Consider the following 26,698-nt stretch of genomic DNA (forward strand, 5'->3'; position numbering starts at 1 on the left):
TGCTTGCGAGCTACATAATATGCAGCACCGGGTTGGAAAAACTCCACCCACGCCAGACAAGTAGGTGTGACTGTTAATGAAACCGGACGTATTGCACTGGGGTGTCTGAGATCAACCACTATTACGAAAATTTATCCCATTATAGGAATGAAAACACACTGGAGATCCACTGCACGACCATTAGATACCACCATCCCGTCGTAACTTTAAGAGTGACGGAAAGTCGGGCAGGAGGCCTGTGATCTTGCCGTAAACTTGAGGAGTGTTATGTCAACGTTTAATAGGTGGCTAGAATGAACTCGTCAATTATTGTTGATTTTTTATTTATTTATTTTTTCACTGACGCGTTTCGGGGGGAGACCAACACTAGAGCGTCGAAAAGAAAAGTGTTCGTGTTGAGGATGGATTCTACATGTACATTTACATTTACGTACTCCGTAAGCCACCATACGGTGCATGGCTCGTGATTTTCTTTACTGTTCGACTTGCAAACGAGCGAGGGAAAAACAACTACCTATATGTTTATTTCGTCTTATCTTCGTGGCCCTTACGCGAAATTCTGCAGTCAGCCCCAAATGCCGGTTTCTCCAATAGTCCCTCCAGAGATTCCCATTTTAGGTCACGAAGCATCTGCGTAATACTTCCGTGCTGATACATCCTACGGGTAACAAATCTTGCAGCACGTCTCTGAAATGCTTCAGTATCTTTCTTTAATCCGAAGTGTTGGGAATCCCAAACACTCGAACAGTCAACTGAGCTGAGTGCTGATGCAGAGGATAGACACATGTGACTCTATACTTTGTAGCAAGACTTACTTTTCTTTTTGACACTGTAATGACAGACTGCGTGCGAAACACGTTAATATAATCATAAAAAATTGAACAGCAAGCGCCCAGTTCCTTTTAGCGACCTCTTTAGCACTGTCGTAAGTCTCATCCTGAGTTAGATCTAGGAAAATCTTTTTAAGAATAAGTGCATATCTTGTTCAAGTATCCCTGTTGTGTTCTGCAGTTGACATGGGACATGTGAATTATATATACATAAATCACATGTCATATCAGTATGGTACCCGTCGCTTCCTCGCTCTTCCTTCACTACTACTTCCAATGCCTTAATTCATATTATCTGGAGAAATAATCTTTCTCCATTCATTCTTTCGAGATGTTCATTCCAGTTATCCTAGTTTCTAATAATTTATCGAGGACGTTAAGTACATTCAGCTCTTGCCTCTTCCGAATATGGAAATCTGTCGGCTCTTGTGCATCATTTTAGGCGTTACTGCACTTAGAAATCTCATATCTGTTGCTTGTATGCGAATTTCTTGACGTTTACTTATAACTCACGATTCACTTTGACAAACAAGCAATGCAACTGCCACTGCCTTAGAAAATTTAAATCTTGTTCTTTCCTCTTCTTATTTTTTAGACATCCGTTTATTGTTCCACATTTATTCCGAAACGTATCAGTAAAAAAAAGTAGGGCTTGCATAGTAGGTTTTTTCCTGTATTGTCTACTATAAATAGAGAGTATTAGAAAAATCGGCCTGAAGGAAATGGGCGCGACAAGACTTTGCGCAGCACTACGGAATGCTTAACACAGCCCTCCATTTCCAAAGCATGAGTCCTTACTTGCCAGATGCCGCAATTTATTCCTCGAGAGAGAGAGAGAGAGAGAGAGAGAGAGAGAGAGAGAGAGAGATTTGAAAAGCGCTAACAGTGCGTCAGGTCGGCCTTGGCTTCGGAACGGAAAGGAATCCGCGGACACGTAGCGTTCTCCGAAAGCTCCCACCGGCCGGCGGGAGTCGGAATTCCGAGGAAAGCCGTCCAAATAAGGCGATCCCACGCCTCACCGCCGCGTTCGCCCGCCTGGTCCTCGGAGCGAATGTCGATGCGCGATCCGAGGAACGCCTCGGTTCCAGGAACTGGCCGGGCCAAGCCGCGACACGGCGGCGTGGCGGTCGGGAGACCATCGCGATGTGCGCGGCCAGCATTACCAAAACACGGTGGGCCGAGATATTGCGCGACTGGCCGCCAGGGTGGAGACGGGGGACCGTTACCCGGGAGACAGCGCCTGAATCACAAACGCGGTGCGTTCTTGCTATTCTTCCCAGAAAGCAAAGTGGCTGCCGATTGAGATTTTTCTCTTCTCAGAGAAAGATGGTCGTCCGTCCCCGCGGCCAAGGGCATTGCGTTCTACCGGCAGGTACAGTCCAAAAGATAGAAAGAATTTTCATGGCAAGCTTTATATTTACTTTTGCAGTATTGTTAAAATATTGTACCACAAAAACACAAATTAAAAAGGAAAAAGAATTCCATTAGAAATTCTTCCAATCCATATGTGGTATACAGCAAACCAGTGCTTAACAGTATTGGTTAAAAACAGTCTTGGTTGCAATTTTAGTTTTTTATTTTTCAACTACGCGTTTCGCTTTATTTAGGCATCTTCAGATCGAATATATCAGGCCAACATCGCCTTCGTTAAACTCAGTAAAAACTTTTCTAGATGGACTGAGTTTAACGAAGGCGATGTTGGCCTGATATATTCGACGATACCCTTTGGCTACAGTGACTAAAGTATCCTTTTAAGAAATACCAAATTAAGATAACCTGAAGATGCCTACATAAGGCGAAACGCGTAGTTGAAAAATAAAAAAACTAAAATTGCAACCAAGACGGTTTTTAACCAATAGAATTCCATTAGTATTAACGTCCATAAGATCATTAACACGGGAAACAAACAAGCGTGTAGCTACACAGCAGGTATCTGCATGTCGGCTTGTATAGCGATTTTGTCTCGTGACACACTAGCCCGCTCTGCACACGCCGTCTGCAATCGCTTGGGCACGGATTTTGTCGAAGTAATTGGCAAGGAAAGGAGTTAACGACGAGGGCCAATCTCCTGGCCAGACTCGATGAGGATTTTAGGCGGTTTCCCACATCATACTATGTGAATCCCGGGCTCGTACCCAAGTCTCGCCTCAGTTTCACAATCGCTGCAAACAGTTAGAAAACGTTGGCAGACATTCACACGACTAAAGCTAAGACGCAGGCAGATGGGGTACAAAAGTTGCGTCCCTGGGGGTAAGGCGATGGCTAGGGGAATGACATGCGGCGGTCTTATAACATTAACAATACCAGATTCGATAATTAACTTGCCGACCTCGTGTGGATACGGGATTAAGACAAAAGAAAAAGATTACGCCCTGTAGCTCAGGGAGGTTGTGTTAATGTTGGTGACGGTGCTCTTGGGAACGGGTATTAAGTTTTTCTGTTACTACACGGCACGTTAATGTCCCGGACTAAACCTCAAACCTCGGCGCAATACCTCGTGAGCTGAAAACATACGACACTGCTAATGATCTGTCTGTCGCCACTGGGCGGAAAAGTTTATGGCTTTACGTGACTACTTGCTGACGATACAGCTGACCAGAGGTTTGTTTTGTTATAAATCGAGTCATGGATCACAAATATTTTATCAATCAGGTAACTAATTTCGGTCAGCTGTGACCATCTTCATATTTTAGTGAATCAAGTACATTACATAATGCGTGTCATTGTGTATATAGATGGTATAGTCACATTAATCAGCCATAAATGCTTCGTTATACAATTTTCCCCGGTGGCTAATGTGACTGTACTATCTACATGCTCAATGGCACGAATTATGTAATGTACTGGATTCATTAAGATCTGAAGATTGTCATCGATGACCGCAATTAAGTACCAGATACATAAAATTTTTGTGATCCATGACTCGACTTATAACCAAAGAAATATTTCCTGGATCGCTGTCCTTACTGAGGACATGTCGTAAATCGTGAGTAGGGAGAATTCAGGTCGCTGACAAATTGCTCCACGAGCAATAATTACAAAATGCATTTGTAGATGATCTGTATCAGTGCAAAACTGCAGGCTGACCGTCAACACAAATTCGCATAAGGAGACGAAAAGTGTTAATTAAACCCCATCTTACATAATCGACATTTCGATCCCTGTCTGGGGATCTTCTGATGTCCTCAATGAGCTGAACAGTTGTGGACACCAGAAGATCCTGAAGAAGGCCCCACAAAAGAGGTTGAAACGTCGGCTGTGTAAGTACAGCAATCAGCTAACCGAGGACAGGAGATGAAGAGCATCAAAAATTAACGAGTTGTTTCTCTTAGTGTTTAACATCCTGCCTACAACGAAGGCATTTGAGACAGAGCGCAAGCTCGGATTTCGGAATGACGTGCAAGGAAATCGACTGTATCCTTTCCGAAGGAAACTGAATTCTGGTGACTGAATGGAGCTTTGAATCGCCGGTCTCCCGAATGGGAGTCCACGATCTTACCCACTGTACCTCTTCGCGCGGTCACCAACAACCACCTTCTGAATCAGTATTGTGCTGGGTATTCTGCAGTGATACTCCTCGTGTAGCTAGAGAGGAAAGTGTTCCGCCTGCGACAGCTCCGTCCCGGCAGGGGAGAGATGGGAACACCGGCTCCCCTTGGCAGCTGCCGCGGTCGCGGTAGGACCTGCTCTATCCAATATAAACACGACAGGCAGCGCGAGACGGGGAGGGCTCGTCGAATGTTTGCTGCCAAAGAGGGAGAAAACCCCACGTATTGTGTTTGGCTACTGGCTGAATCGCTCTCATACACGGCCGTTGGTGCACGTTGACGTGACAGACAGGGGCTGCGCGCAATTTTTGCGTCGCTGCTGCGTAGAAACCGCGAGGGGTGCGGCCGTCCAATTACCTGAGGGTGGTGTGGCCGTCATTAAAAGACCACTGCCAGCCCCACTGCGCTACACGCTGGCAGAACTCGCTACAGAGGGGCGGGAAGGAGCAGGCCTGAAGACTGCGCTTCCTGCAAACCTTTCTCCGACATCCTGTATTCGTCTGACAGAAGAAGCAGGAAGTCTCAGTGAGGGTAGTGGGCACATGTCGGCTAAAATGTGTTCCACATCAAAGGAAGAGACGAAGTAGCTGTTTGATCTCTGAAACTGAAAGCGGCTATCGTCATTTTCGACCTTATAGATAGCGTTCAAATTGATCCAGATCACTGTAGGTATCTTGTTTGTCGTGGACAGTAATAATAGGTTAAAATGGTTCAAATGGCTCTGAGCACACTGAGGTCATCAGTCCCCTAGAACTTACCGTAGCGGTCGCGCGGTTCCAGACTGAAGCGCCTAGAACCGCTCGGCCACAACGGCCGGCTAATAATAGGTATTACTCATAATATGAGAGTGCAGCTCAGTTTCGTATAGCTCAAAAGTGACCCAAAGGTCTTGGACTCGAGCCCCTGACTGTCAGGAAGGCGCGTCATCTCCAATTATGCAATAACTAACAAGTCACCATGGCAATCAGATATAAGATGTGAGGACTGGGGAAATCGTATCATGGGAACAGTGTCCAGTCTTGAGAAGTGCGCCGGCCGATGTGGCCGAGCGTTTCTATGCGCTTCAGTCTGAAACCACGCGACCGCTACGTTCTAGGGCACTGATGGCCTCAGATGTTAAGTCCCATAGTTCTCAGGGCCATTTGAGAAGTGCCAACGACGTAATTACATATTTAGAAAATTCTGGAGTGTATCGCGCTTTAGATAGGCTGCGCTAGTTTTTACTCAAATATAAGCTCCAGCAGAAGTTTCAAATGAACCTCTATTTTGTGGCTGTTAACGCCGATTTTTCCTGCGTTTCCTAACGATTACCCCATACTCCCCCTAAGTCCTTGACCTAGAGATGAAATAAACAAACTTTGGATTTACAAATTTTTTTTCCGCATAGCTTTTTTCAACCACTTCGTGGTATTTCGCTGTTGGGCGAATATGAGTAGAATGAACTTTAATTACCTAAAGAAATAAAATATTTCCACATCTACTTAAGGACACACACACACACACACACACACACACACACACACACACACACACACACACACACACTTGAATCTCGTCTGTAACACAAGTGATTTCATGTTTGTCAGGTTTGCGAGAAAGAGAGTATTCCCATACGAGTTCAAGATGCAACAAAAATATCGCTTAAAAATCAGTATTGCAATGGAAAATGGCTGGGATAGGGTACTTACGAGACTTCATATCACTGTCTCTATTTAGTAGTGATATTCTTATTGTACATCCCGAAAATGAGCTGGAAAGTACAAAAGTTCTTATGGAAAGAGGAAACAGCTTGTTCGCCGGATTTTGCCACACTGATTTGAGTTTCAATAATTCCAGACCAAAGCCGGTATGTGTGCCTTAAATACGCTATGGCCGATACCTTCTCGTAATTGTGAATGTAAGATACAGTGTAGTTTCGTTGGTTTTTCTCTGAGAAAAAGTCTACGAAATACACATGCATAATAATCGTACGAAACTGTTTACAAATGGAGTTTACTTTAATGCACCCGTCGACGCTTTTAGAAAAAAAAAAAAAAAACAGAAGGTGTATGGTTTGACTATACAGCGAAAATATCATTCGCACAACAAACGACAGAATAGAGGGAACGAATTATGAGTGAATCTTTACGAAAGAGTGTGTTTGAAATACTACGCTTTTCCAGAAATGCAGCAGTGCCCGTGCGCCAGAGGATCCGGCCGTATTTACCCGAGCCGACGGCAACAGCTCGAACACGCTTCGCGTTGCGAATCAGCAGGTAACGGATAAAACGGCGTGCCTGGACGGCTATTATGAGGCTACGAGCGTTCGATGACGCACTCACTGGATCAGGGTGGGCACTCTGTTAACATTCTCTGCAGACGCGGGCCACAGGCTCTTCCTCGGCTTTGTTTACTCAGCTCTCCTGTTCTGATACGCCACGGTCAACTAGCCTCAAGTGTACTACTGCGCTGACACACTGCCATTTAGTTTGGTTGCGGTAGTCAACTCAACGCCTGTCCAAACTAAGTTGCGTACCAACGGTTCTCCTGTACGAGTAGGTCTGTTTTCAGTCGATAATCCAAATGCCGTGACTTAAGTTTCTGATGTACGTCCCAAACAAGTATTATACGACAAAACATGCTTTCCAGTAGTCGTGAACGACTACTGGATCTTCGATCCTATGTCATTCAACTCATTTAGTCAGCCAATACATCGATAAGCTCTCATTCCACCAGTTAGACATTTCACGACACAAGATCCACGCGACTGACTTGTGCCTGGCGAGGAGTAAGTTTTCCGTGGATTACATTCAAGAGTGCTGCAGCCGCGTTACCCTAAGGGTCTGCTTTGACATCGTATTCTACACTGCGCGATAAGGGCTCAGTTAAGCTGGCACTATGGGAAATTTTATTGTATGTCAATGTGACGTACATATTAATGACCAGTAGCACTTTAATTCTATAGCTACGAAAGTTAAAGACACTTTAAAGTTAGCACCAGTTGGTGCAACGACTGCGTGATCAGAAATGCTCTTACGCTCCATTCCAAAATCAGGCCTTCTGTCGGCATACCTCTTCTGGGGCCGGAACATATAACAGAGGGGTTGCACGATTTATATGGGAGGGAAGGAAGATAATTCTTTATCAGCCGTCGATGACGAGGTCATTAGACACGGAACTAAAACTCCAATGGGGAAGGAAATCGACTACATCCTTTTCAAAGGAATCATCCCCGCATTCACCTGAAATATTTTAGGGAAACCACGTGAAACCTAAATCTGGATTGCCGAACGACGATTAGAACTGAATCCAGTGCCTTACTATAGCGCTATTTCACCCGTTTATTTATTTAGGCATTCAGCTAGATAGGAGATACACATTTTGCTTGTAAATTAACAGAGCTTGCAGGGATCTGATGCAACCACGACACATTTAGGTCTTAACAACTGCAAACAAAAAACTACGAGTGTGTTACCATCCAGGTGATTATAAAACAGTCATAAAGCTAAGCTAAGCTAAGAGTCTGACGGGCCGTGCCTTGTGATTCCTCTGTTACTAAAAATTAGATATTCGAGAGTACAACAGACTGCTTGCAAATAAGAATAAGAAGGCCTTACATCTATATCTACATACATACTTCGCGAGTCACAGTACTGTGAGTGACGGAGGGTACCTTGTACCACAACTAGTCGCAGACAGAGAGAGAGGAGGAGAACTGTCAATATGCAACCGAATGCGCTCTGATTTCTCGTATCTTATCATCGTGTAAAATGTAGAGACAGGAGAATCGTTCTGCAGTCAGCTTCAAATGCTGGTTCTCTACATTTTCTCAATAGTGTTCCTCGAAAAGAACGTCGCCTCCCCTCCAGGGATTCCCGATCAAGTTCCCGAAGCATCTCCGTAACACTTGAGTGTTGTTCGAACCTATCAGTAACATGTCTAGCACTCTGCGTTTGAACTGCTCTGATATCTTCCTTTAATCCGACCTGGTGTGGGTCCCAAACACTAGAGCAGTACTCAAGAACAGGTCGCACTAACGTGATATATGCGGTCTCTACAAATGGGCCACATTTTCCCATAATTCTCCAAATATACCGGAATCGACCGTTCACCTTTCCTACGACAATCCTCACATGCCCTTTCCATTTCATATCGCTCTGCAAAGTTACACGCAGATATTTAAAGACTTGACTGTGTCAAGCAGCACACTGCTAATGCTGTATTCTAACATAACGGGTTGTTTTTCCTACTCATAGCTGCACCAACTAGAAATTTTGCCCAAGTCATCGTGTATCCTCCTACAGTCACTCAACTTCGATACCTTCACGCACATCACAGCATCGTTAGCAAATAACTGCAGACTGCTGCCCATCCTATCCACCAAGTCACTTATTTACGTAGAAAATAATGATAGTCTTATCACAGTTCGCTGGGGCACTCCTGGCAATACCCGTCCCTCTGATGAACACTCGCCGTCGAGGACAATATACTGGGAAGAAGTCTTCGAGCCACTCACGTATCTGGAAACCTATTCCGTATGCTCGCACCTTCGTTAACAGTGTGCAGTGGGCTAGCCTGTCACACGCTTTTCGAGAATCTAGAAATATGAGAACCGCTGGGCGGGAATTCACAGACGAGCACTATCTCTGGAGGCCGCCTTTTGTGGAAGTAATGGCTGGCCACGCATCCTAGGGAAACGGCAGAGAAGGGCCGGACAGCAATCACGGTTTATTGATGGCCACCGGGGAAGTCCTTTACGGCGCCTGCCCGCTTCTCTCGGAGCAGTGGAACACGGGGAACCACTCGAGAACCAGTGCCGCCTCTATCACCAGAAGCAGCGGTGAAAGTAATTCCGCGTATCGGTGGCCGCAGACCTGTTCCGACGGCCGTTTCCGAGGCGGCGCTACTTAAGGCTGTTTTCCATTATCAGAGAACGTATGGAAGCTCGGTACGGCTTTGGGTGGGTAGGGGCCCTTAACGAGGCGCTCCTAAGAGGCGATGTCCGGGAAGTACGGTAATGCGACCAAGTGACGGCCCATTAATCCTGCCATCAAGAGGCCCGCGTGTGCCCCCTCACCAAGGGGCCGACCCTACGCTGCCGTGAGATTTTTCACACTCGAACGCCTTTTCGTTCCGGCGTTTGCCACAAAAGGCCTGTGCGCAATTAAGCCGTACTGGCTTGCTAAGGCGAGCCACTGTCGTCATATACCCAAGGAGGATTAAGCATTGCACAAACCTTTCGCACATGTTCCTGTACGTTTAGCATACGCTGACGATATTATGACACTGTATGTACTTGTACGGAAGTGAAACGTGGGAGATAAGCAGTTCAGGCAAGAGTGAATAGAAGCTTTTGAAATGTGGTGCAATAGAGGATGTAAACACTGTTTACAACATACCACAGCCGCCCAGGTGAAGTCGACACGAGAAAATTGGTGTACGACACTTATGTTTCATCAAGCCGGGACACAGTCTCATACCGGCCTACGAAAACGACCTATACTATAGTGTATTCACACCACGCGCCAAGTCGTAGGTGAGGAGATGTAAAGTTCTACAGTTAATTATGAACAATAGCCACCAGGTTTTGACAAAGTAGCTACGAATTGTAACTGAACAAAAATATAAGCCTTAATGATTTGCAAAAATGAGTGTCTTCAGACAACATTGAATAATACTAATAAGATTTATTATTATTTACTCTCACACAGTCACTAACTAGTTTTCGTTTCAAACTGCGTAAAAATATGCCCTTACTGATTTGGGAGAAAACATTATGAGTTATGGAATGGTAAGAAAGTGGGTGAGAGCATTTAAAGATGGCCGCACAAATGTGCATGATGAACAACGGAGTGGGCGTCCTTCGGTCGTTAATGAAAGTTTGGTGCAGGAAGCGGACAATAATGTGAGAGAAAACAGACGCTTTACGATTTCCTCCTTGCGGGATACACTTTCCTAATGTTTCTCGTAGTGTTTTGTATGGCACTGTGGCCGAGCACTTGAATTACCGAAAATTGTGCACACGTTGGGTACTGAAAATGTTGACGGAGGTGCACAAAACCAAGCGTTTAGACAGTGCATTGACTTTCCTTGAGCGGTACCACAACGACGGTGATGATTTCTTATGCTAAATTGTTACGGGCGATGAAACATGGGTGGCTTACGTCTCAAAGCAACGGTCCATGGAAGTTGAGCAAGGGCATCATTTTGCTGCAAGACAATGCCCGTCCGCATGTGGCGAATCAGACCAAAGATCTCATCACATCTTTTCAATGGGAAACTCTAGATCATCCTCCGTACAGCCCCGATCTTGCGCTCAGTGACTACCATCTGTTCTTGCACTTGAAGAAACACCTGGGCGGTCAGCGTCTTCAAGACGATCACGAAGTCAAAACAGTGCAGTGGTAAACAAGTCAGGCGGCAGACTTCTATGAGGAGGGTATTCAGAAACTGGTACAACGTTGTGACAAGTGCCTCAATATTGACGGAAATTATGTAGAAAAGTAGATTAAGGTATAGGCTTTCATGTACAAATAAAATTATTGAGATATCTTAGCACGTCTTTTTTTTTAAATTTCAGTACGGTACCTACTTAAAAAACACGCCTCGTATCACGACAGTATTGAGGTAACAGACTTAAAAACATAATTAAAATTTAATTACAGCAACTATCAAGCGCATCAACGTGTGTAGTTCTAAGCAGGTAGCAGCTAGATCCAATTTAATTAATAATAAAAACCAGTAATCTGAAGGCAGTTTTTGCTTAAATTTTTTAATTATTGTACATCAAGGAGGTCTTTAGTCGAATCCAGTTGCCGCATGTGCGGCAAAAAGCACGGAAAATGTGGCGATGGCGTGCGAAAGGAATCTGATAGTTTTTGTCGATTCGTGATCGGGAGGCGGGTGAGAACCTGGTGCCCAGGTAAACAACCGGTTGTCGCACGCGTCGACTCGTTAACGAGCGAGGCGGTGTCCTGTAATTCCCTGCGCTGTGCTGCCCTTGACCGGGAAGGCGACGCCGCGGGCCGGGTGGTGACCGCCGCAAGGTCACGCAGACCGTTAGCTGCCATTCAACGGCCTCCGAGAGCTGGAACTGGAAACGTGCAGCGTCTCGCCGGTGCATTCCAGAGCTGAAGCAGCGTCCTCAGTTCTGTCTATATGTCCTTCTGAAGTCCGCGTGCAGCGCCTTGCGTCAGATTAGTCTGGCAGAAGCTGCCCAAAATTACTTTCTGTTCGGGCGTGTGCGTAAAACTCTACCCGGGATGCAGCAACGGATACACTTAAATATCGTCATCAGTGTTCTACCAGTGCCTTAGCACACGTATATGTAACCGAGATTCAGTATTTCTCGCCAACTTAGTGCTCTGGCTTCTAACAACCCTACCACAACAAAGGTCAAAAATTAATTATGATTTGTAGTGTTGCTCACGCTGCTAAATATTGCATTTTCGGGCAGCAACAAAGTTATATTATGTGGCAGGTGTCATTAGAGCACAGTTAATAAAGTCATTTCATGAAATAATGGATAAACTAGGCACTCATCTTTTCGTGTTTCCCACGCTGGTCTCGTTGTGAACTCATGGCTCAATCGTCGAAAATCTAGGTAGTGATGATTCCAAGCTCGGATGCAAAGAGACCTAGGTGTTATTCTGCGATATTCAGAACTTTTATAGATGTGTTTCATAAACCATTCTTGAAGATTAAACTTTTGCAGGTTAGCACAATGGTGATGTAAAAAAGTAATCAGCACTCCGAATTTAAGTTAAACTTCATTTTCATAGAACATATTTGAAAATATCTTCCTCACTGTTAAAGTTCACATTTCATAAACTGACTACAATTTGCGTCTTTTCAACATGACGACCAAGACTTGACACTCTAATAATCGCTTACGCGCTCAAAAATCAGAGTTACAAGTACGACAAAGATCATAGTGACAAAAGAAAGAATACACATAAGAATAATATCATTGCAATATAAACATATCGATGTATCAAAGTACCTCTACATTAATGAAATCAAATCTGAATGTTGTCACAGAAATATGTTAACTACTTTACAGAAACACAGTAGAATATTGCTGGTATCGGGAGGCTGAGGCGAGGTGCCGTAATTGTTACGTAATTCAAGTGCCATTACAGGCTCTTCGAAGGAAGGAAAATTATGAGTTAACGTTCTGTGTGCTGTTAGTTCAATAGCGGACCATGCTAATATTGGACAGACAGGAAGGAAATCGGTCGTGATTTTTTCTTCCTTTAACGATTTACAGAAACCATGTAAACCTTAAATCTTGACGACCGGACGTGAATTTAAACCATCATATTCTGGAATGCGAGTCCGATGTTCTAGCACTGCTCCGCCTCTTTCGGTGCTACCGCCTCACATTATCCAGCGTTTTGATACATAAAGTGTAGATACAATCTCTTTGTTTCGAACAATTTTCTTTACACTCATTTTTCTTCTAAATTTACAGCACTTTTTACAAGCTGAAGTAAGCAAATTTGTCGGAAAGAGGATTTGTTGTCTTAGGCAATTTGTGCAAGTCTGCATTCGTCATAGCCACCGTTATTTATAAGAGTAATAAGTAGGTGGCTGCCATGTAAAATGTGCTTAACTGAAGTGACTGATGAGTAGATATAGTAACCAGTTACTTTCAGTTATATTTATTAATAACATTAGCAGCTTCAATCGCCAGCTATTGTGTATTCTTATTGGGTAAAGCTACTACGTAGTTCTAGAGCATCAGCATTTAACAGAAAGCGACAACTATGGACAAAATTAGAATTACTACAATGATGGTAGTAATACAGAAAGCACGCTAAAACTAAGTCTTATCGGCAGAACACTTAGAAAATGTAACCTATCTACTAAAGAGACTGTCTAGGCTACGTTTGTCCGTCCTCTTTTGGATTACTGCTGCGCGGTCTGGGATTATTACCAAATAGGATTAACGGAGAACAAAGAAAAAGTTTGAGGAGTAGAAGCATGTTTTGTATTAACTAGGAATAGGCGAGAGAGTGTCACTGACATCATACAGGATATGCGAAGGGCATCATTAAAACAAAGGCGTTTTTCGTTGCGGCGGAAGCTTCTCACGAAATTTTAATCACCAACTTTCTCCTGCGAATGCGAAAATATTGTTAACGCCAACCTACATAGGGAGAAACGACCATCATAATAAAATAAGGGAAATCAGAGCTTGCACCGAAAGATATAGGTGTTCGTTCCTTTTTTTTTTCGTGCTGTTCGAGACTGGAGTAACACGGAATTATTGTGAAGATAGTTCGATGAACCCTCTGCCAGGCACTTAAAATGGGAACCCTGTTTGCTCACCTTTCTGGTTTCGTGCGATCGACAGCAACAACACGGCTTGGCGCTTCTGGTTCTATTGATGTATGGAATTATACTGTAGAATGAGAAAGATAAGCCTACTGTGCTGTTAATTTGAAAAGATGTCATCTACTTTTGCAGAAAATAAATATAATTAAGGGCAAAGAAGCGACTGCAAGAACTGAGGTCAAGTAGCCTGCGACTTAACATTCAACAGTTCATTTAACAAGGCATTAATCTGCGCCAGCGGCGCCAATAGTTCCGCAGGTACTAACCAGCACACAGTCTTTAGAGCTTCTGTAAAGTTTGGAAGGTAGGAGACGAGATACTGGCAGAAGTAAAGCTGTGAGGAGGGGGCGTGAGTCGTACTTGGGTAGCTCAGACAGTAGATCATTTGCCCGCGAAAGGCAAAGGTCCCGAGTTCGAGTCTCGGTCCGGCACACAGTGTTAATCTGCACAGGAAGTTTCACTAACCACTACTCCAGCAAAGTTATAGACGCCAGATATCCTTCTTCCATATATCTTCAAGAAAATCTCCTATCATGTTAGATAGATCTTTCATGACAGTTAGTAGATGAGGAGAACATGAAACGTCTATTTCTTCAGCTTCAGGGCAGCAAATCTGGCTGCATTTCATAGCAGCGTGAACATTTAATAATTGGCGTTTATAGTAAGCTGTTGCCCCAGTGGCAATGCCGTATGGTCCCGACGATTCATTTACGAGGTTCAATGCTTTTGTCCAAAACTGTGCCCTTAGCAATTTATAAAAATCTAAAGATACAGTATACACCATGGTTGCAATGTGAGTTCTCTTTCTAAAAGTAGCTACTATAGTTATTTTTGTGTCAGAAAGGACGCTACATTCGCTTCGATATCTTCCGCCTGTCTTAATTAGCATCGGAATTTGCAAGAGCAGCCCGCCTACAGCTCACCACTGAGCCGCGCGATACCTGGACGCTGGAGCACTCCGCGTAATTGGAATGCAGCCACGTGGTCCGGAAACGACCGGCGGAGCGATTTCTCACGGGCTCTGAAGGGCAAGCCGCTCTCCCTGGAGGGGCATTGCCCACCGTCCGTAACAGGGCCACAGCACGCGAGGGCGCCGCTGTTTCCAGGACTCGGCACACCGTAGCGCAGTCCAGGGCGAGGTGGACGTGAAGGCCTGCTCAGCCGACAGAAGATATAGTCTCGTCAGATCGCATGGATCTTTTTCAAACACCCAACACGTTACGTTTCAAAAAATGGCTCTGAGCACTATGGGACTCAACTGCTGAGGTCATTAGTCCCCTAGAACTTAGAACTAGTTAAACCTAACTAACCCAAGGACATCACAAACATCCATGCCCGAGGCAGGATTCGAACCTGCGACCGTAGCGGTCTTGCGGTTCCAGACTGCAGCGCCTTTAACCGCATGGCCACTTCGGCCGGCCGTTACGTTTCATTGCAGGCTACGTATTAGTGAAATACACTGCATGACAACAGATGGCCCACCACGCAAATGTTAGAGGAACAGGTGATTACTGTGTCACACTATTCATATGGGCATTGGACGTCTGGGGATGGAGTTGAACAGCTCTGACATCGATAACATAACGCAAATATGATAATAAATAAAAACAGCTGATTAGCTGTGTTTACTAATAATATATATGTATGTTTTGAATATTCTAAAGGCACAAGTTGAAATAGAGAGAGAGAGAGAGAGAGAGAGAGAGAGAGAGAGAGAGAGAGAGAGAGAGAAAAGGGGAGAGAGAGAGAGAGAGAGAGAATAACGGAAAGAGTTACGAGATCTATTTATAAGGGATCTTTTGCGCTGCCTTATGGTTGAATAATCGAGACTAAATCAAAGCAGTAACGTGCAAGTCTCTAGCGTACCCTACAAGCGAACTGACGTAACTGATCTACCTCACTGGAATTGGCACGACGCAGTAAAATTTCTCGCACATTCATAATAAATCAGCAGTATATCGCGGTGACTAAGTTATGACCTGTAAAACGTAGAAATTTAATGGGTGGTATTCGGTCGTTCAAAGAAATGTTTTTATGGATCAAACGCATACCTTACAGACACAATAATTTTGTAGTCCCTCACTGGATAATATGTAAAGAAGGAAAGACACCAAATGTGGTTCATTCCAAGTTAATATCTTCCTGCTCGGAAGATTGTGCAAGTCAGAGCAAATCGAGGCCCATTCTCTTGCAATGTACTTATACAGGTTGTTACAACGCTACAAACATCTAGGGGTGATAGATCAAGTCATCGTGAACAACCTTCAGTAGAGACGAAAAATGTTTGCTGACATTTCCCAGCGACGCTAGGTGTCCTTTGGTATTCGCCGGTCCTGGGGTGACGAGACTTCACCGAACTAGCAGACTCTACTGACCAGGTGTGCTGCGTATTATTTACCCCAGTAAAGTAATAGAATTATTTAAAAAGACCCAACAATGAGTTTCTCTACACAGATAAAGTTGTTTTAGAAGGGAAACAGGAATTTCAGTTTTGCTCGGCCTATTGCCTTTCAAGCGCAGTAGATGACTGAATTGTAGTCAACATACAATGCATACGAGTGCTGCAGAGTGCCTACGCCCTGCCACCTCACAGGGGCATAATCAGTCTTAAACGACGCCTAGCCTCTACGGGTAGCGTCAGCGAACATCTCATCTCCAACAGAAGGTGTTCCCCAAGACAAGTTTGTCTCAAAAACTTTTCAATTCCATGTACAGGTTTCAGAGGGTTCAGAGCACTCGCACGAAGTTTGTTCTTATCGTTAGCACTGAAACTGAGGAAAGCTAAACTTGCTTCTGAAGAAAACTTGAGACTTAACGAGGTTGATGCGAAGCAGTTTCTATTTCAAAATAGTTTGCATGTCTCTCAACTTACAACCACACAATGGATTTTAATGCTGCACTCTCTTCTACACAATGTTCCTCTTCTCGCTTTTGATTTTGAAAGGAATGCGTCTTCCAGTTTCGTGAAAGAAATTTGTGCAATAGTGAAGACGCTGGATTCGTAGTCAATAGGGATGGAGTTTGAATTCCGCTTAAAGTACTCTGAGTTAGGCTTTCAGTTCCCCTACTCTTCTTCGAACGACAGCGTTGTGGCGAAATCTCAGACTGTAGCTTCTCAATTACGGTTGACTATTCCTTCCGACGCTTCGAAGAGAAAAGACGGAACTAATTCACAGCTGGTTGTAAACTAAACTGTAAGTTGTGGCTAAATTACTTAGCGAAGATTACATCTGCATGCTGAAAGTTCTTCGAATATACTGCTGGTCGAGTCCATTTCAGCGCCGACCGCGCGAATGTTGTACGTGTCTGGGCGACGGAGTCAGCAGTTGGTGACGAGCCAGTCGTGACGAGAGCAGGGCTATCGACAGAACACGACACGAAAGGGGGAGGCAATTTCCACGCCATCTCCGCAGATCGTTATGTTATGGAAATTGCGCCGACCTGCAAATCGAAAGGTGACATCGTGATGATCGTCGACAGAATCTACCAGTAGGAGCAGCACAGACGGTACCACGTTTCCGTTGGAACAGCATCCTGGGCAAACACTCGAGTTATGTATAAATTTCCTGAGTATCCGAACAAGCACAAACGCAACCACGGTAGCGAGGTGTAGGCTATTAGTAACGTTGTGGTACAGTTTATGAATGTTTCCAGGGCGGAAAAAAAGAGCTGGGCATCTTCAGGGGAGCAATGACTATAACAACATCTAGCGAGAATTTTTCCGCTGCTGCTCGCACATGTAATAGACTGAAACGAAATGAAAACTTGTGATGCCATTTTGCTGATTTTCGGAAATATATTAAAAATATTGTATGATCGTTAGGACGGTTTCCACGAACCTGGTGATATTCACGGCGCCGTCCGTGGCGATTCAGTTTAAGTATAAGTACCACTTATCAAAGAGAAGTTGCAGAAGACTAGTTGTTTTTCATTATAAACTGTCACGATTGAGAAAAGGTCGCCTGCTGTGACAGGGACCTGTTGACCTCTTTAAACCTGCATGCAAAAGTTAACGATCTGGTCTCGTATTTTCAACAACTACAACGTGTTACCTAGACGAATAGTAACGAATAAAAATATATTATTATCTTCTTTGGGCTTTTATTAAAACTACTAACCACGATTTAAAACATTAACGGCGTGTAGCAGCGATCAATGTAAAAATTTGGAAATTTGTGGTAAGGTCTTACGGTACCAAACTGCTGAGGTCATCGGTGCCTAAGCTTACACACTACTTAATCTTACTTAAACTAACTTACGCTGAGGACAACACACTCTCCCATTCCCGAGGGAGGACTCGAACCTACGACTGGGGCAGCCGCGGGGACCATGACAAGACGCTCCAGACCGATCGGCAACCCCGCGCGGCGCGATCAATGTAGACGAACAGAACTTCATCTGACCAGTTGACGATGAGAAACTACGTTCTAAGCGTATTGTGGTTTGAGAGGAATGTGGTTAACGCGAAGCACGGATCTTGCCAGCTGTGATCGTGAACTGCCACACGGACGCAGCACTTGAAATACGTAGCTGTGTAAGAAAAGAAAGAATAAAATAGTTCTTATGAGAAATAAGGAATGAACATCACATTACTTCGATGTGCCCGACCACAGTCGAAGTCGTGTGCACCTGTGCTTCACTGATCTGAGGATCCTCTCATCCACCCAGGAGAAAGAGATATCTACAGTGTGGTGAAATACAGATGGCAGTGCCATTTGACGTTTTTCAAATTCGCGAAAGTATTCCCAGAGGTGAAAATCACATTAACTAACAGAAGTTAAAAGCCAGTGGATATTGAAAACGAAAGTTCATAAAATAAAATAAAAAGTAAAAAGCCTTTTATGCGTACACCGCAATTTTCAGTATAAAATTAAAGCACGATGACTAGTTTCGGCTGTTTTCTACAACCGTCTTCGGATTGCTCAAATTGCAGAAAATCGGTGAATATGCATTGAAAAACACAATTAGCTTTAGTCATGCAACGAAATGCATTCGTATTATGGGCCAACAAGATTATGATAGTATGTCGTGGGCGAGCCAGGTTGTAAACGGTAACCTCGCAAGATTACGGTAATGAAGAAGGAAAGTTGGCAGTTGCATTAGTAAAACTTGCAAGACATACCTGTGATTTTCAATTGTACAAGAGTTGTCAGCTGTTCCACAGTCTGGCTTACACGGACTGATCCAGCATGGCGTATAAAATAGCCATCTATATAAAATGTGCACAAATGGAAATTTAAAAATAAAATGGCGCGAGACCGACCTGCTTGGCAAGACACGCCAAAAGTAACTCGCGTATAATGTTCTTCAATGCATGTTGACCGCATTTTTACGATTTGACTGATCTGAAGATGATTGTAGAAAACAATTGAAACTAGTCATCGTGTTTTAACTGTATACCGAAAATTGCGGCCTCGGCATACAAAGTTTTTTAACATTAAAATGTTTTTATTCAATAATTTACATTAAGGCCGCTGTCTCCTTCCCGACAATGTCACGCTTCACTGAAAACGGAAGGTGTGGATCTAATTAACCACGTGAGACTCGTGGTACATTGCCACATTGCAGCGGTATTTGGTTTGCACGCGATAGGAACCGCATAAAAGCCTGTAACAGTGGGCACAGTATGGACCGTGGATGGTGACATGCTTTTTCTTCTGCGTTTCATTTGCAGCGTCTCGTCGTATAATGATAATATCAGAGATCAGGCGATGATAGTGCAGGAAAGCATTTAGTCAGGTTGCTGCTCTCTTGAATGGAGTTAAGTTCTTGACCACAGCACGCGTACACGAACCAAAATAGCAGCACCAAACGGGGAAGGCTGCGTCACGGATCCCCGCAACCTCTGCGCTCGCGGAAGTTGTCTCGGTTCCGCACGAGGAAGCCCGGACACCACGAAAACTACTCAGCGGAGCGGTTTCCCCTTTTCTCCTTCGTCATCGGAAAGCCATTCCGGCAGGACGCTAGCAAGGCCAGGCTTGGTGGGCGGCGGTTTAAAGACCGGGAAGCGCCGGCTGCCGTAACTGGCTCGGCCCGTGGGCAGGGGGCAGCGTGACTCACCGCCGCCTCTAGCAGTGCAGGCCCGGGGCTTCTCCACGGTGGCCCTTGACCCGCTTCTGAATTGACGACTTACGTTCTAACAACGATACCTATGTTTGACTTTCTAAGCTGTCTACTAAAACAACACTGTTGTTGCGATCTTCAGTCCGAAGAACGGGTAGAGGCACAGGTCTCTACGCTTGTCTATCATGTACATGTCTACTTATAGCTGCATAACTAGTCCAGCCAGCAATCACTTGCCTTTGCTGACTATATTCGAGCCTAGATCTCCCTCTACGATTGTTATTCCTTCACGCACGCACGCACACACACACACACACACACACACACACACACACACACACACACACACACACACCACACACACATTAGTTACTTGGCCTACCAATCTAATATTCAGCGTTCTTCTGTAGCAACAAATTTCAAAAGCTTCTACTCTCTTCTACTCTCGATCGTTTCCTGTCCACGTTCGACTTCCTTAAAAAATGGTTGAAATGGCTCTGAGCACTACGGGACTTAAACTTCTGAGGTCATCAGTCCCCTAGAACTTAGAACTACTTAAACCTAACTAACCTAAGGACATACCCGAGGCAGGATTCGAACCTGCGACCGTAGCGGTCGCGCGGTTCCGGATTGTAGCGCCTAGAACCGCTCGGCCACCCCAGCCGGTCGACTTCTGTAAAAGCTACAGTCTAGACGAATTCTTGCTATTGCCACTCAGCATCTATTTCAACAATCACAAGTTATTTCAGTGCCCGAATAATAATACTCATAAACAACATAGTGCGTCAGAATAAATAAGTCATCTTTTTCTTTCCCTTTTTCTAAACAGAACTACCTATGAATTGTCCATTATTTAAACTACGCTAGTAATGGGACGTCATCCGTTTTGCCACGTGAGTGACCGTAATAATATGGTTTGCAGTCACTGTAAGTTCTACCTACCAGCTACGTTAATGCTTTGTCACTTCGTATTGACAAAAACGTCAAATCGAAAACACTTTCACTAGTCTAAATTTCAATTTTTATTTTAATTATGCGATCAGTTTCGGTGTTTTAATATGCCTGCTTCAGGTCTCTATGTAAAGACAAAAATAATAACCATGCGCACTCCGCAACAAAGGGGCGGTGTAAAATTTAAGGAATCAATTATAGACAGCGGTAATTTTTAGTAAACAACTAACAAAAACCAAACTGTACAGGGAGTGATATCAAACTCAAAGACAAATAAGGAATAAAACAAGAGAACAGTTGCACACTTTATGAATATAAACTAGGGACAAACTGTATATACCGCATAATAGTAATGCGAACCTACAACTGGGAAGTCAAAATTACATGCTATACATACATAACTGCGGTGCACAGATTGACAAACAACTAGTATGTAACGCTAACGTCAATGCTCGTGAAACAACTGAAGCAAAACAATCTCAATTATGTACAGATGAGCACAATCTTTAAATGTTGCTATATAAAAGTGAAATGTGAAACCACATATTGGAGGTCAACCCCACGTTAACTACCTGTATCACCATGTGCCATATAGTAATAAGAACCTAATAAAACAAGAATATAATGTTACGTAAATACAATCTATCATTCACAGATTCATAAGGTGCCACCTGTTTCATACAAACATTTCAAAAAATGATTCAAATGGCTCTGAGCACTATGGGACTTAACATCTGAGGTCATCAGTCCCCTAGAACTTAGAACTACTTAAACCTAACTAACCTAAGGACATTGCACACACCCATGCCCGAGGCAGGATTCGAACCTGCGGCTGTAGCGGTCGCGGGGTTCCAGACTGTAGCGCCTAGAACCGCTCGGCCACCCCGGTCGGCTACAAACATTTGTAATCAACTAAACTGTGAAGGCTAATGTAATACACCGTAACGAAATCCTACTAAATAGGAAGTGTTGAAATATCATGTGAAAGAAGTCATAGTTAACGTTAACAAATGGAAAGTCTGCTGCAAGGCAGGCGTGTAGCTAGGTAATACAGCAAACTGTAAACTTTGAAGTGAAAAATGGTTTAAATGGCTCTAAGCACTATGGGACGTAACATCTGAGGTCATCAGTCCCCTAGAACTTAGAACTACTTAAACCTAACTAACCTAAGGACATCACACACATCCATGCCCGAGGCAGGATTCGAACCTGCGACCGTAGCAGTCGCGCGGTTCCGGACGGAACCGCCTAGAACCGTTCGGCCACCGTGGCCAGCAAAATTTAAAGCTAGTCTAAAGAAAAGTACTGCAATGCATACGCAGTATATCACTGACTTGGATGTCATACCCTATATAGTTTGGTTTTTGTTAAATATTTATTACATATTACCACTGCGTGTAATACATTACTCAAATTTCACACCACCTCTTTTGGTATGCAGTATTCACTGTTGTTATTATTATTGTCTTTACACACGGGCCCGAACATGGGGAAGTGAAAAGCCGAAACTGGTCACATAAGTAAAATAAAATTTGAAATTTGGGCGGCTGAAGGCGTTTTTGATTTGACGTTTCATACTGAACAGCCAAAGTCCCTCAACCATCCCATATAACGACGGACTTCCAGAGAGTTCTAATTGTCGATCGGCCGTGCTTAAGCAGGATGGTATCTGATGTGTACTGTATTACAAAGGAACCCTGTCTACAATTCACAGCTACTGACATTACAACATGAAAGGCAAAACTTTATTCCCATCAGCTTCATTCCAAATGTGAATCAGTTTAATGCTTTTATTAAATTTATGATGTTACTGCATTTATTAGGCTTGCAAGCTTTGCGCTGCTTTAAGTGGACCAGCTGGGCTGCAGGGTTGTGTGTTTGGTGACAGGTTCCGGTGGCTGCTACCGCTGCTGTCGGCCCTGGCGCTGGCGTCTGCAGAGGACAGCGTGCTGCTCTACAGCAAGTTCGGCCTGCAGATGGTCACCTCGTCCACCCTGCACTGGATCCCTGCCACCGGCTCCAAGATGCCCAACTACACCATCAGCGCAGAGAACAGCCCCGTAGTCCGTGAGTAGCGACTGTCACTGCTAAGCTCATGATACTGAGTACTATCACTAACGAACAGTGTAGCGTGGCCGCGGTGTTCACGAGACAGCTATCTACAAGTTCCAAAGAGCCTCATTTTAAACATGAGAATGTTTCTTTTTTTACGAGTTGGGGGAAGGTGGAAGGAATAGGGGTTTGAGGTTGTCAAAGATTCAAATGCGCCCCATACTCAGGAAATGGGCGTAGAGGAGCACATGCAGGAAACCTACATCGCTGCTCTTGGTTTGGTCCTGTGGACGTGGGTCACCGTTGCCTCGCTTCTACCTGTCATAAGAGTCAAGTTGTATCTGCGTCCTGTGCTTGTACAGTTCAGTTTTGGGTTTGTGTTATAGTGGTGCAGGGAAGGGAGAGGGTTGAAGCCGGTGCCAGTACATAGCCTACTACTCTCGGATAGCACCAAGCAGGCCACCGAGCTTGGAGTCCACATCCATCACCGATCGAAGTGGCGCAGTGGTTAGCACACTGGACTCGCATTCGGCAGGACGACGTTTCAAGCCTGCATGCGGCCGTCCTGATCTAGGTTTTCCGTGATTTCCCTAAATCGCTTCAGGCAAATGCCGAGATGGGTCCTTTGAAAGGGCATGGCCGAATTCCTTCCTCGCCATTCCCCAATCCGATGGGACCGATGACCTTGCCATTTGTTCCCCTCCCCCAAATCAACCAACCAACCACATCCAACGGACGGACCACTATCAACAGTTCACATGCCCTCACTTCATGAGACATTGGCGCAAAGACTGGTGATCAGGAACTTCACGCCACCAACTCTCATCCCCTTGTCACCCAATTACTGGCAGTGAAAACTTTTCACCACCAAGATTCGAAGACACTTACCTCCGAGTCGAGCGCCACAGCCCAGGCGTGCGTTAGCGATTCCAACTACAGAGACGCGAGGGTTGTGTGAGGTGGTTTGTATGTGAAACCATATTCAACGTTAGTTCTTTTCACGACTTAAGACTGTTAAGAGGGTAATAAGAACCCATTTTAATGACTGACATTGCCAAGCTTTGTAATGCTTATTTGGACTGTATCTTATGTACCAAAGAAAACCAGAAAAGAGAGCGCCGAAAATCAGTTTGCTACAAATGTCTTTGAAACTAGCACATCGATCCCTAATGTTATACTCCATTGTCGTAACTGCTAATTAGATATAATGAAGTGCGGCCTGTCTTCTTTCCTCATCGTAGTGTTCCAAAACGAGTGTCGTTTGGACGACTGTATTAACTATACGTGCAGAAAAGTTTAATGAAACTAAATGGAATACACTATGCTTAACCATCTAAGAGCGTCGCATGTCCCCACTTCGAGTACACTGTGCAGATATTTTCACTCCTTTAACCCAGTATAATACTCTTAGTTTGGTGACTTAAGAATTGTACACGGACGCCTCTGCTCCACACGCCAGTCACAAATGCGAATGATGAAGTTCTGTTTGACAGTCGAATGTCGTACCTCTGAAGCGAGCACAATCTCCATATGGTGTGACACTGCATTTGGCTACAGATTTAGCTTCACTGCGTTCAGAACGTCATTCCACTCAAATGAACGCGACTTCAGGCAGTATATCAAATTACCGCTATCTCTGTTGAGATTGTTTTGAAGCATGATGTCTCCGTCATCCCACCTCTGCATACCACCAAACAGACAAGACATGATACACCTTTGATGTGCAATTAAACACACTACTCGTATACTTCACAGCTTGTGATCTAGTTATGAGCGCCGCTGCTTCTAGATCGCGGGGTCCTGGGTTCGATTCCCTCCCGAGTCGAAGGCTTATTTTGCTCGGGGACTAGGTGTTTAAGTTGTCCTAATTATTTCATCTCATATTTAACGAAAAGATGAGCAAGTCGCCGAAGTGGCATCAAGTAGAAAGAGGTGGTGGAACTATCCCAGAAGGAGTCTTCCGACCAACAATGCAATACGATGATTTCATCGTTGACGGTGCACTATTTCTGTCTGTTGTCTGTCAATTTATTCCGGCGTACAAGCGATACTCACTAAGCTGGCGCCAAAGTCCATTTGATTGGAGAGAGGTGACAAATGATATGTCGCTTGTGTGAAGTAATGTTCTCGAACTGACTCTGCGTCCGTCCTACAAGTTTGTACACAACTTTCACCTTCGCGATTCCTGGTAGAAATGTTACCTCTGGCAAACAGTGTATTTTGATAATGAGCGCAGTAGTTTGTTTGTTGTTATTTTGTCAAAAACTGGCATATTGAGCCCGTGACTGTGTACAAAATATAGGTTGACTCGTATACAGAAGATTACAGCAACCAGCCTCTTTTTATAGTGCTATTTATTTAATTACATAGCGCTTAGCGCCGTTACCGGTTTCGAACTGACAGGTTCATCTTCATACGGCTAGTTCACGTTTTACTTTACATTTTGAGTTTTGTTTCCTCATCTGACGAAACTTCTTCGATGTGGTGATACCAAGTGTGTGTGTGGTGCGTTACAAAAAAGTGCATTATACAGTTTCCGATGTTGCAAGATGATAAACAACCTGCAGTGGAACGTAATGGCGCAGATTCTTCATTGGCATCACCACCCCAAGGAAGTTTCGTAAGATGTGGGAACAAAACTCAAAATGTAATGTAAAATGTGAACTAGCCGTCTGAAGATGAAACTATCTGTTCGAAACCAGTAACGGTACTATTTAAGTAAATAAATAGCATTATAAAGAGTGGTGGTTGCTGTAATCTTCTGTGTAAGAGTCAGCCAAAGTTGCTATTAGGTGAACAATTTCAGTTTTAGTGGGAGGAACTGACAATTACCGTTCCCCTTAGACCAGTAGTGAACTATCTCCTCTCCCATTACAGCCTCCTACAGGCGACGAAGAAAAATTGTGCAGATAATAATTCTTCTTGGACCACGTCGCATCCGCATATCAGTCACGTGTGAGGACAATGGTCTTACTACTTAACAGTGGAAATGAATCACATGTAAGCATGTAATAAACATAAAGCTGTCCCCAACCTGAAGTTGGTTAAAACACTGTAGTGCTTGGGAAGGCATGGTACTGCTGGAATACCCCAGGCAGGCCTACACTTAAACACTGACGCCAAACTACAGACCAACCTGTCATTTTTCACATATACATATCATTGTCAGAACTGAAACAACTGATAAAGGACATAAAAGATCCTAATGATGATCAAGATTTTAACTACACACTTTTAGATATGCAGTCTGACACATAGGCACTGCGCCATACAGTACAAAACACCAATACTCCAAAGCTTCCAGATCTGAATAAAGGCGCATTCGAAATCTCATAAGGCTAAGCTGTGAGTCTGGTGAGTGCTGCCAAAAAGCTGAAAGAACAAAGAGACGGTAGTTGGCAGAACAGCACTGCCTCTAGAGGCTGCCTGCTGTGTGAGTAACGGCCGGTTAAACGTCTGAAATGACTGGGGGAGGAGGATCGAACAACAGTCACGGTTTGCGGATGGCCACCACGGAAGACCTTTATGGCGTCGGTCCGCTTCTCTTCAACCAGAGAGGCGCAGTGAAAGTACCCGAGTACTCGCGCAAACTTTATCACTAGAAGCATCGGTACTACGATCCCAAACCTCTGGATTTGTAGTCTGACAGGCACCGAGCCATAAACGTGAAATGTAAGCTGTTATTGCGTCATCAGAATAAGTTGACCCTAACAGTCTGCGATTTGCCCTTTCATCTGTACTGGACACCGTAACACGTGTACTGCTAAATGATGGGCTGTTTCAACCGCGCCGCGGAACCGGCCTAAGTAAGAGGACGCCGTAATAACGGGACACCTCGCCGCAAGTACTCTCTCAGCCTACAAAACGTTTGAAGTTGTTCCGCATCGCTACTCGTGTTCTGTAATGGAAGCAACAAAGAGCAGGCGGCAAAGAGCT

At 44.4% G+C, this 26,698-nt stretch overlaps 1 protein-coding gene across 1 annotated transcript in view; it reads left to right on the forward strand.

Annotated features, from left to right (window-relative positions):
* LOC124797908 (protein unzipped) overlaps window positions 1-26,698 on the forward strand; it is a 108,429-nt gene that overhangs the window by 56,442 nt on the left and 25,289 nt on the right. The window contains exon 2 of the mRNA XM_047261029.1: window positions 22,599-22,777. Coding sequence (XP_047116985.1) covers window positions 22,599-22,777 — 179 coding nt within the window. The remainder of the gene's footprint in view (window positions 1-22,598; window positions 22,778-26,698) is intronic.

This window comes from Schistocerca piceifrons, chromosome 5 (genome assembly GCF_021461385.2).
Source record: "Schistocerca piceifrons isolate TAMUIC-IGC-003096 chromosome 5, iqSchPice1.1, whole genome shotgun sequence".
In the NCBI taxonomy this organism is placed as follows: Eukaryota; Metazoa; Arthropoda; class Insecta; order Orthoptera; family Acrididae; genus Schistocerca; species Schistocerca piceifrons.